The sequence below is a fragment of the Dermochelys coriacea genome, chromosome 1 (genome assembly GCF_009764565.3).
Source record: "Dermochelys coriacea isolate rDerCor1 chromosome 1, rDerCor1.pri.v4, whole genome shotgun sequence".
NCBI lineage: Eukaryota > Metazoa > Chordata > Testudines > Dermochelyidae > Dermochelys > Dermochelys coriacea.
The window spans coordinates 50,944,688-50,956,922 of NC_050068.2; the positions used below are offsets into that span (position 1 = coordinate 50,944,688).

The following is a 12,235-nucleotide window of genomic DNA, read 5'->3' on the forward strand; positions in this document are numbered from 1 at the left end:
CGATTGCAAGACTTGTGAGCCAATCTGATTTACATGCACAAAATGTGTCACCGCACCTGCAAATTGACCTTTGGGAAATTGACAAAGTTTGCAGGTGCAGTTAAGGAGGTGTGTTGCAAATGTGGCCCAAGATATTGGGGGAAGAGAGCGTAGAGCATTGTGCACAAAAATATTTAATTGTGTACTAACAAAGCACTTTCACTTCCAGTGAAACCACACAGTAAGTTGGTCATTACTTGTGTCTCTTTTAGAAAATGTTGGCTTCAAAGAGGCATTTAAAGTATTTGATGGCAAACTGTTAAAAGATTACAAGACTAAAACAAGAATTTGCAGTCCTGAAATTACTTACATTAACCCATGGATGTTCGAGAACTTGCAAGGCTGAGAATCTCTGATCTACATCTACCTGAAGCATCATGGTGATAAGTTCCTGTGAAATGGAAGATAAGATCCAGTTTAGAGCACATTTTTCTGAAGAAAAACAAAAGATTTAATTCAGTAAAGTGATCTTCAATTGACTGCAGTAAAGTACAGTGTTCAATGAGTGAGAGAATTATACAGGGTGGAAATATACTAGGGTTATTTTAAAAAAACCTATCAACTGCTGAACTGTAAGCTGAACTTATAAATCAATAGCTAAATAATACACTGAAAACGTAGAAGATCATAGTGCTGAGTTACTTTTGTAGTCAGCGGGTTGCAGAGGAAAGAACTTCTCACATAAGGTACAAAACAGATGGGAGCATAAAATCAGGTTAGTTGCCCATTTAGAAAATAGCCAATTTTCTCTAAAGATGATGCAGACTAATCTAGAATTTGGCTTTCTCCAAGTCCCAATATCAATAGCAAAGTGGATATTTTCAAAAAAAATATTTCTAACTCTTAAAACCTTTATTTTAATGTTTCAAATTCTTCTTTACTATTTTACCCTCAGTTTCCTATTAGCATTTAATGCATTTCTTCTCCCATCAGTGAGTACCATCAATATATAGAAAAGATAACAGTAATGGGATGCTAATATAAAGGGAAATCAGAAATGATAGACATCAATTATTTTCAATAATAAATGGGAGGGAATAGAAACTAATGAGTTTATGCATCAAAAAGGAAAATATTACAACAAACTAACTAACTAGAGTAGTTCGGTAATGGAACAAGCTTGCCAAAGGAGCTGTGGAATTGTCATTAGACATATTGAAGACTAGAGCTGATTCTTAACAGATGAATGATGTCTTATGTATGATGAAATCAAGCTTGCCACAATACAAAGGGAGGGATTAGAAGACTCCTACTAACACTTAATGTTTTCTTTCAGCTCCAAGTACTGTATCCTGTTTGTTAATTTTACTAGGCTCTGGGAGGGAGTTTGGGTGTGGGAGGGGGCTCAGGGCAGGGGGTTTGGGCACAGGATGGGCCTTGGGGTGCCAGATGGGGGGTGGGAGAGAGAAGAGGGACTCACCTTAGGCGACTTCCTGCAAGCAGCGACCTGTCTTGGCTGCTTGTAGGTGGAGGCAAGGTAGGCAGTTCTGAGCACTGCCTCCACCCCACCCTGAGCACTGGCTGTGCAGCTCCCATTGGCCGGGAACCATGGCCCATGGAAGCTGCGGGGGCAGCGCATGCGGGTGGAGGCAGCGTGCAGAGCCGTGCCTCCACCTAGGAGCAGCCAGGACAGGTCATCACTTGCGGGAGCTGCCCAAGGTGAGTGCACCACGGATCCAGCACCCTGCCCCACCTCCTGCACCCCAACCTGCTGCCTCGAGCTGCCTCCCACACCCAAATTCCCTCCCAGAGCCTGTGCACCCCAACCTCCTGCCAGCCCTGCGCCAACTGAACTATAAACCAGACTTTCAATGAAGATCAGAAATGCCGGCTTATAGAGCTTTCCGGTTGGTGAAGTGCTGGATAAAACAGCTTTTACTGTACTTGGAAGTTGGTTTTAAAATAGAGGACTAAAAAAAATGAACTGCTTGTAATGGATTGATAGAACAAGTCAGTCTCTTACACCGGCAACATTCAGGAGTTACAGGCAATGTTGAGCCTGGTTCTTTGACAGAAAGAGATATCAGGACAATCCTTTCATGTCATTAATCATGAGACATGTTTTCCTCAGATTATTATTATTCAGTATTTATAATGCAATTAGACCTGAAGGTACTAATTGGAATCCAGCTGCCATTGTGCTTGTCGCTGTACAAACCCATAGAAAGCAGAGTTACTGCCCCCAAGGAGTTTTCAATCTAAGACATGCATATTTATGATCCAAGTTACTGGAAGTTTTAATTGTTCAATAGGTGTTGACAGGATGCTTAAAACTAGAGCTGGGCAAAAACTTTCAGACAAATAGTTTATTCTTTGAAAAATGCAGTGTCAGGGTTCACCATAACTATCTGTGAATTCAGATTGAATTTGGCAAATAGATTCGCCTCCCCCCCTTAAAAGGGATACGTTTTGAACAAGATTTTAAATGTTTCGTTTCAACATAGGTGAGGTGGGATCTGAGTTACAACAGAAAATTATTTCCTGGGTATCTGACTGTGAATCTTGCCCATATGCTCAGGGTTTAGCTGATCGCCATATTTGGGGTCGGGAAGGAATTTTCCTCCAGGGCAGATTGGAAGAGGCCCTGGAGGTTTTACGCCTTCCTCTGTAGCATGGGGCACAGGTCACTTGCTGGAGGATTCTCTGCTCCTTGAAGTCTTTAAACCACAATTTGAGGACTTCAGTAGCTCAGACATAGGTAAGAGGTTTATCGCAGGACTGGGTGGGTGAGATTCTGTGGCCTGTGTTGTGTAGGAGGTCAGACTAGATGATCATAATGGTCCCTTCTGATCTTAGTATCTATGAACCTATATTGTTTCAAAATGACATTTCATTTAAAAAAATAGCTAGATTTAATTATTAAAAAGAGTAAAAAACACCTGATAACAAAATGAAATGTTTCATTTGACCCCCAAAAACATTTACATTTTGGGTCGACCCGAAACAAAAAGATTTTTTTCTGATTTTGCCACCCAACTGAAAAATCATTTATTCATTCAGCTTCACTTAACACTGTATAAGACACAAATACTATCAAAATGCTGCCCAGAGCAGCTTACAGTCTAAGACACAGACAATAATCCAATAATAATGTAGTAGATGACACATATGTACTTCAGGCGAGTCTAGACCTAAAGCTTCTCAAATATAGGGGCACAAAAGAACAGTAGTTTTACAGTCTCTTTGCACACACAACGTATATACAGGACACCTTGGATAAAACAGAAGATAACCAACTTTGTAAATCTACCTTTGCAGAATCAGAAACATTATCCCAGTATGGAGATGGGAAATCCACCTGGCCCATCAAAATCTGATCAAAAAGCACTTCCTGATCATCTCCACATCTGTAAAGCAAATAAACACAAAACAAAAGATTTATTTCCTGAGGTAGTTTTCATAAACTTTTAAAAAGCAAGTAAAATGCTTTTAACTGTAGTTCACTAAGAACCAGTTCCTCTCCCCATGCCACACAGCCACCATTGTGAACTGCAGGGGCACTAGAGATGGAGCACAAATGAGAAGGGTGGAAAAAAAGTCAATTTGTAGGGTAACCTCTGTTAGCTCCCTCCACCTTCCCTCTTTGTTCCTAAGCTTGCCTATCTTTAAGGCAAGGCGCAGCCCTCCTTCTTTGCTTTAATGGAGAGGGGAGATTTGTGAGGGGAGGCTTTGAATTTGCTTACAGGTGTAAATCTCTGTTGGAAGGCTTACATTTTACTGCTTCCCGCTTACTGTGTTGGTGAGTAACTGCGGGAATCTGCTGATTTCATCATATATTTTAATTGGTTGCCAAGGGCATCCAGAGTCTGGAATGGGTGCATTAGTTTTGCAAGGTAGATTACATTGAAATAAATAAAATGAGAAGAGACTGGAGTTTTTACAGTAACACAATGGAGATTTATGAAGTTTGTATAAATTGACAGGCAGAGCATGGAAAAAAATAACCCAGTGCACTGCAAGCAAAGATTTTTTTCCCCCCCAGAAGACCTCTTGGTGTAGGACACGAACATGGACCATTCGTAGCATAGAGGTACATTGTTAAGATTTGGATAAAAGATAATAGCCCATACCCACGGAATGGAGGAAACCCACATAGCAGGATATAAGTAATCACACCAGCTGCCCAGATGTCCACCTTCAGGCCATATCTAAAAGTGTTAAAGGTATTATGATTAGAGATACCAAGCCTGTATGAACTACAGTACACAACTGAAAGAAAAAACTGTCAGTGCACAAATTCTTATTAAATGGTCTGAGCTGAATTTTTTCTATACTGTACACCAATTTCTGTTTTCATAGATACTAAGGTCAGAAGGGACCATTCTGATCATCTAGTCCGACCTCCTGCACAAGGCAGGCAACAGAATCTCACCCACCCACTCCTACGAAAAACCTCACCTATGTCTGAGCTATTGAAGTCCTCAAATCGTGGTTTAAAGAGTTAAAGGAGCAGAGAAGCCTCCCTCAAGTGACCCGTGCCCCATGTTACAGAGGAAGGCGAAAAACCTCCAGGGCCTCTCCAATCTGCCCTGGAGGAAAATTCCTTCCTGACTCCAAATATGGCGATCAGCTAAACCCTGAGCATATGGGCAAGATTCACAGTCAGATACCCAGGAAATAATTTTCTGTTGTAACTCAGATCCCACCTCACCTATGTTGAAACGAAACATTTAAAATCTTGTTCAAAACGTATCCCTTTTAAGGGGGGGAGGCGAATCTATTTGCCAAATTCAATCTGAATTCACAGATAGTTATGGTGAACCCTGACACTGCATTTTTCAAAGAATAAACTATTTCACCAATAAGATTCACCAGCCAGATACTACAGAAAATTCTTTCCTGGGTAACTCAGATCCCATCTATCTAATATCCCATCTCAGGGGATTAGTCCTATTTACCCTGAATATTTAAAGATAAATTACTTACCAAAATCCCATTATCCCATCATACCATCTCCTCCATAAACTTATCGAGTAGAATCTTAAAACCAGATAGATCTTTTGCCCCCACTGCTTCCCTTGGAAGGCTATTCCAAAACTTCACTCCTCTGATGGTTAGAAACCTTCGTCTAATTTCAAGTCTAAACTTCCTGGTGGCCAGTTTATACCCATTTGTTCTTGTGTCCACGTTGGTGCTGAGCTTAAATAATTCCTCTCCCTCTCCTGTATTTAACCCTCTGATATATTTATAGAGAGCAATCATATCTCCCCTCAACCTTCTTTTAGTCAGGCTAAACAAGCCAAGCTCCTTAAGTTTCCTTTCATAAGACAAGTTTTCCATTACTCGGATCATCCTAGTAGCCCTTCTCTGTACCAGCTCCAGTTTGAATTCATCCTTTTTAAACATGGGATACCAGAACTACACACACAGTATTCTAGGTGAAGTCTCACCAGTGCCTTGTATAATGGTACTAAAACCTCCTTATCCCTACAGGAAATGCCTCTCCTGATGCATCCCAAAACCGCATTAGCTTTTTTCACAGCCATATCACATTGGCAGCTCATAGTCATCCTATGATCAACCAATACACCAAGGTCCTTCTCCTCTTCCGTTACTTCTAATTGATGCGTCCCCAACTTATAATTAAAATTCTTGTTATTAATCCCTAAATGCATAACCTTACACTTCTCACTATTAAATTTCATCCTATTACTATTACTCCAGTTTACAAGGTCATCCAGATCCTCCTGTATAAAATCCCGATCCTTCTCTGAATTGGCAATACCTCCCAGCTTTGTATCATCTGCAAACTTTATTAGCACATTCCCACTTTTTGTGCCAAGGTCAGTAATAAAAAGATTAAATAAGATTGGTCCCAAAACCAATCCTGAGGAACTCCACTGGTAACGTCCCTCCAACCTGACAGTTCGCCTTTCAGTAGGACCCGTTGCAGTCTCCCCTTTAATCAATTCCTTATCCACCTTTAGATGTTCATATTGATCCCCATCTTCTCCAATTTAACTAATAATTCCCCATGTGGCACGGTATCAAACGCCTTACTGAAATCTAGGTAAATTAGATCCACTACATTTCCTTTATCTAAAAAATCTGTTACTTTTTCAAAAAAGAGATTAGGTTGGTTTGGCACGATCTACCTTTTGTAAAACCATGTTGTATTTTGTCCCATTTACCATTGACTTCAATGTCCTTAACTAATTTCTCCTTCAAATTTTTTTCCAGGACCTTGCATACTACAGATGTCAAACTAACTGGCCTGTAGTTACCCGGATCACTTTTTTTCCTTTCTTAAAAATAGGAACTATATTAGCAATTCTCCAATCATTCGGTACTACTCCTGAGTTTACAGATTCATTAAAAATTCTTGTAATGGGCTTGCAATTTCAGGTGCCAATTCCTTTAATATTCTTGGATGAAGATTATCTGGGCGCTCCGATTTAGTCCCATTAAGCTGTTTCAGTTTCGCTTCTACCTCAGATATGGTAATATCTACCTCCATATCCTCATTCCCATTTGTCATGCTACCATTATCCCTAAGATCCTCTTTAGCCTTATTAAAGACTGAGGCAAAGTATTTGTTTAGATATTGGGCCATGCCTAGATTATCTTTAACCTCCACTCCATCCTCAGTGTTTAGCGGCCCCACTTCTTCTTTCTTAGTTTTCTTATTTATATGGCTATAGAACCTTTTACTATTGGTTTTAATTCCCTTTGCAAGGTCCATCTCTACTTGACTTTTAGCCTGTCTCACTTTATCCCTACATGTTCTGACCTCAATAAGGTAGCTTTCCTTCTGATCCCTCCCATCTTCCACTCCCTGTATGCTTTCTGCTTCTTCTTAATCACCTCTCTAAGATGCTTGCTCATTCAGTTTGGTCTACAATTCCTTCCTATGAATTTTTTCCCCTTTCTTGGGATACAGGCTTCCGATAGCTTCTGCAGCTTTGATTTAAAGTAATCCCAGGCCTCCTCTACCTTTAGATCCATAAATTCTTCAGTCCAATCCACTTCCCTAACTAATTTCCTTAATTTTTGAAAGTCAGCCCTTTTGAAATCAAAAAGTCTAGTTGCAGATTTATTTTTGTTAATCCTTCCGTTCAGTTTGAACTGAATTAGCTCATGATCACTTGAGCCAAGATTATCCCCTACAACCATTTCTTCTATGAGGTCCTCACTACTCACCAAAATTAAATCTAAAATGGCATCCCCTCTAGTCGGTTCAGCGACTACTGGATGAAGGAATCCATCAGCTATCGCATCTAGGAAAATCTGAGCCCTATTATTATTACTAGCACTGGTCCTCCAGTCTATATCTGGGAAGTTAAAGTCCCCCATGATCACACAGTTTCCATTAGTATTTACTTTATTAAAAAATTAAGAGGGGCTCTATCCATATCCAAATTAGATCCCGGCGGTCTATAGCACACCCCAAGCACTATCGTAGGAGAGGCTCTACTAGTTATCTTCCCCAATGTAATTTTTGCCCAGACGGACTCTGTCTTATCCATTGCATCGCTTCTTATTTCTTTACATTCTACCTCATCATTGATATACAGTGCTACTCCACCACCTTTACCTTTATTTCTGTCTTTCATAAACAGCACATACCCTTCAATACCTGTAGTCCAGTCATGACTACTATTCCACCATGTTTCTGTTATCCCGATAATATCTGGTTTCACTTCCTGCACCCGTAGCTCTAGTTCCTCCATTTTGTTACCTAGGCTCCTCGCATTGGTGTACAAACATCTTAATTTTTGCTGTTTGGCCTCGCTCACATTTTGTACTCTATTAGGCACAGTCATTCTACAGCCAGTATAACCTATTAGACTAGTATCCACACTGCCCTCGCTCCTTATATACATTCTCCTACCCACGGCTGTATCCTTTCTTACTTCGTCTTCTTCTCTCTCAATGCTAAAATCTGGTGTGGAGATTACCTGGACATCTCCCAACCGTCTCCCCCAAATTCCTAGTTTAAAGCTCTCAATCAGTTGTGCCAGCCTTGATCCTAGAAGTCTATTTCCTTCCCTACTCAGATGAAGTCCATCCCGAGAGAACTGTCCTCTGTCCATGAATGCCTCCCAGTGGCCATACATCCCAAAGCCCTCCTTATAGCACCACTGCCTAAGCCATCTGTTGACAGTCAATCTTGTCACATCTTTGTTGCCCTTCTCTAGGAACAGGCAGGATCCCACAAAAGATCACCTGAGCCTCAATTTCCTTAAGCGTCTTCCCCAGCCTAGCATAGTCTCCCTTAGTACATATTCAGATAATTCAGATCCAAGGCAGAAGTTTACAATTAAAAACTACATTGGATTAGAATGTCCGAAGACAGATGATAAAGTGTACTGGTATCTTGGATGAGAGTAGGGCTCTTTTGACCTCTCCTGACAGGAAGTCTGCCCAGGTGCCATGGGTCACTCACCCCAGGGGATGTTTGCTCTACACAATAGACCCTAAGGAAAAGGACAATACAGGACAAAGGAAGAGCACAGAAAACAACAGTTAGTAGTCACTGAGGGCAATTTTTTGTTACCTTTACTCCAGGGGTAAAATAAATGGTTAGTTACTGCCTCAGTGCTAATTTGAGGACTTTCTACTTTGAAGTTAAAAACTGTCATGTTAACTCCTAACAAAAGGTGGAAAAAGGCCTAAATTAAAAGAGTTGTAACTGATATATTGATGAGAACATATTCCACCTTGAACACTTAAATGAACCTTTACTGCAAATAGTTTACCCAGCTTCTGCAATGATTTCTGGAGCTACATATGTAGGGGTCCCACAGACTGTATAAAGAGGTCCATCCACTATTGTTGCCAGCCCAAAGTCTCCCAGCTTCAGAGACTTGCTTCCATCTTGGTGTTCATAAACCTAAGCCAGAAATAAAATCCACAGGATCAGCAAGGTTCTATGTAAATGGACTCACGAATAATTTGCTAACTTCCTGAAAGACTCCCTTCAGTTGAGTATGCTTTCAGATTCTCCCCTTCACTTCCCAAAATATAGATAAGTGCACATTTAAAAAAAAACCACAGTGATTAGGAGCATTTGATTCATATATTGTCTCTCTTATAAGAGAAAAAAATACCCAGTGTAACTGGATAAGTATGCTGGATCCCCTTTTAGTGGCTGATCATCAAAGAGCACAAAATCTTTTCTTGTTAAAAGCTAAAGTATAGTAGCATAGTAGAGGCCTGTGCTTTTGATGTTGAAGTTCATGGGTTAAATCCCTACTGAGTCTGACAACCATGGTAGCTTATTAAAATTAATATACAAAAGAGAGGCTTGTACAGGGATTTGAACTTCTGAGCTAAAAGAGTAACTCCATTAGTTGACAGCAGTAGTAGGCTTTTATTCTCCAAATGGACAAGCCATTAAAGAGGTCACAACGCACTCAGCTATCATGTTACGTCACTAAGCACTTATGCTCACTTTTGAGAGCTTGCAAAACACTAAAGGTTGAATTTTCAAAAGTGCACGGTGTTAGCATAACTCTTTGTTCATTGAAGTCAATGGTATAACTCTCACTGACTTCAATGGAAGCAGAGTTAGGCCAGTATTGAGTGCTCTTGAAAATCCTTCCCTAAATTATCATCTCTTCAGCAGGGAAATGCTACTTGTAATTTTTTTTGTTTTAATCAGTGCAAAAGGAGACTTTATATTCTAGAAGCAGTCAGTACAGAAAGATAGCAGCCACAATATGAAAATACAAATTTCCATTGCTTCCCCAATACTTAAACACTGACAAATATTCAAAATAAAATAATTAAATTTATCAAAATAAAATGTTAGCCAGCAAATCACCCCTTAAGTTGGGGCTCTCTCTCCCAATTTTTATGTTGATTTACGGTGAAATTTAGTGCAGTTTAATCTAATGACATTTTAAAAAATGTGTTCAGTCTACAAGAGTAATCTCATGTACACCACCATCTTGAACAGCCACTGCCACAACAAAAGTCTCACTGAATTACAAATACTTGCAAAAGAAACTTCTGCGATTTTCATTAAGAAATGGGCAGTAAACTTAACAGGGACTCTTTATCTGCTCACTTCGTGAAAAAGTTTTTCCTAGAAGATCTCTTCCTCGTCAACTGAAACAGTGTGCCAGGGATCCACCAGAAACAACCGTAATTAGCCATCCTATGAAGGTATTTTTTTCCTTATTTGCTGTACAACTGATTTGTATAGAAAGATTAAGAAATCTCCTCGCCACTCTTCCGTATTGTAGGACTATGCAACATATTGTATCACATCTTCTATGTTATGAAGGGAGATTCAGCATTCACAGAAATCCTCTGTTCCTCTCATTGTTTTTAATAAATCCATGAAACTGGATCTTGTTATGTGAGAGGATCAACAATCTGAAATGGATTCACACTTCTGTTATTAAGTCAGCAAAAGATGGGCATAAAGGCCATTAAAAATGTAATTTCAGCTTTATTAAAAACACAGATTGTTAAATACATCTGGTTCCTCAAATGAAGTGTTTGCTGAAATGGAAGCAATAAATCTAATTTCAACCACAATTTTAATTAAAGGCTAGCAATGAGAAACTTTAAATAGACACTTGGTTGAAAATGTAAAGAAGTGGTTTAGATATCTGTGGCTGAAGCCACTGTAACTAGTATTCTTCCTTAATGCAATTGCCGTTTATTGTGGTAAATGCCTTCACCAAGTTTGGTTAATTTAGTCCATGTTTACAGATTAATTTCACTGGTGATGTGAATGAATGATATAATCAGAGCAATTAATTACAGAAAAGGCCTCTTAAATCATTGAATCCATTCCTCTTCCAATGCGGAATTGTGCAGTATGGTATATTTGCTAAGGTTTTGTCCAGTCCGTTTCCAGGGATGAGGCTTCTACTACTTCCTTGAGAGACTATTTCACTTGATTTTTTAGTAACACTAAAACAGAACAGTTTTTCCCTACCCTGTTATAACTTATTTAGCGCTCTCTATAAAAGTGTCCTAATGTGAAGCAGTGGTATGTTAATGCCACTCAAGGAGCAAGGAATGTGACTGATAATTTAATGTTCATCTCATTCAGAACAACACTATACATGTTTTACTGAATTTAAACTGAAGGGCAATTAGAGAGATGGGGATCGTGCAATTACCACTATGTAGTGCTTTCACTGTTTTAACTAAGCAATAAAACTGGGTAATTGTACAACACTAATTGAATGCAGAAACACATAATTGTGTGCCACCATATGTATCCTATTACTACAAAGACTGTCAGTATTTTCTAAGCTGCTCTTGTGATCACTGCAGATGGCAACAGTCAGAGAAGTTGTTCTCTAGGGTTTATTATATGGCTATAAAGACATCCCATGATTTCACAAAATAAATGTGTTAAATAGCAGCAATTATGAAAAATGTTCCAATTAAAACATGGAAGGCATGACCTCCAGAAAACAGAGCAAGTGGCTGTATAGGTACAGCATTACAGACTTTAAGCACACTGAAAGCTCATGGAGAGTTTTCTGCTAAAATGGACAATAATCATAACAATACTTGCCATTTGTATAGAAATTACCAACTTCAAAGTGTTTTTAAAATGTTAAGAAACTAATCTTCATCTTACATCTGTGACATAAATAAATATCATCCCATTTTACAGATCAGGCAATTGAGGCAGAAAGGTTAAGACATTTCTAAGGCCACAGAGAGTCATTGTCAGACAGGATTAGAATTCAGAAACTCTTAGTTCTCAGAAACTGTGCTAAAGACCACATTCTCCCTCTCTATCAAACTCTAGATGAACTTTAGAGCAGTAATGTAGTCAATGGATCAAATGCTGACTTTCTTACAGTGCGAGATCACTTGATTTCATGGCAATCTATTGTGTCACAACATGTTTAGTCAGGCTTTTGACACAGTCCCACATGACATTCTCATAAGCAAACTATGGAAATGTGGTCTAAATGAAATTACTATAAGATGGGTGCACAACTGGTTTGAAAACCCCTATTCAGAGTAGTTATCAATGGTCTGCAGTCAAACAGGGAGGGCATATTTATGGGGTCCTGCAGGAGTCAGTCCTCGGTCTGATATTAGGCAACATTTTCCCTGTGATTTGGATAATAGAGTGGAGAATATGTTTATAAAATTTATGGATGACACCAAAACGAGAGGGGTTGGAAACTCTTTGGAGGACAGCATTGGGATTCAAAGTGACCTTGACAAATTGAAGAATTGGTCTGAAATTAACAGGATGAAATTCAATAAA

The 12,235-nt window shown here is 39.3% G+C and overlaps 1 protein-coding gene across 7 annotated transcripts in view; it reads right to left on the reverse strand.

Moving 5' to 3' along the window:
• DCLK1 (doublecortin like kinase 1) overlaps positions 1-12,235 on the reverse strand; it is a 339,739-nt gene that overhangs the window by 25,811 nt on the left and 301,693 nt on the right. For all 7 annotated transcript variants that reach the window (XM_038420294.2, XM_038420284.2, XM_043504404.1 and 4 more), the window contains 4 exons: positions 8,739-8,872; positions 4,110-4,187; positions 3,290-3,386; positions 350-430 (listed from right to left, as the gene is read on the reverse strand). In XM_038420294.2, the coding sequence (XP_038276222.1) occupies positions 350-430; positions 3,290-3,386; positions 4,110-4,187; positions 8,739-8,872 (390 nt within the window). The remainder of the gene's footprint in view (positions 1-349; positions 431-3,289; positions 3,387-4,109; positions 4,188-8,738; positions 8,873-12,235) is intronic.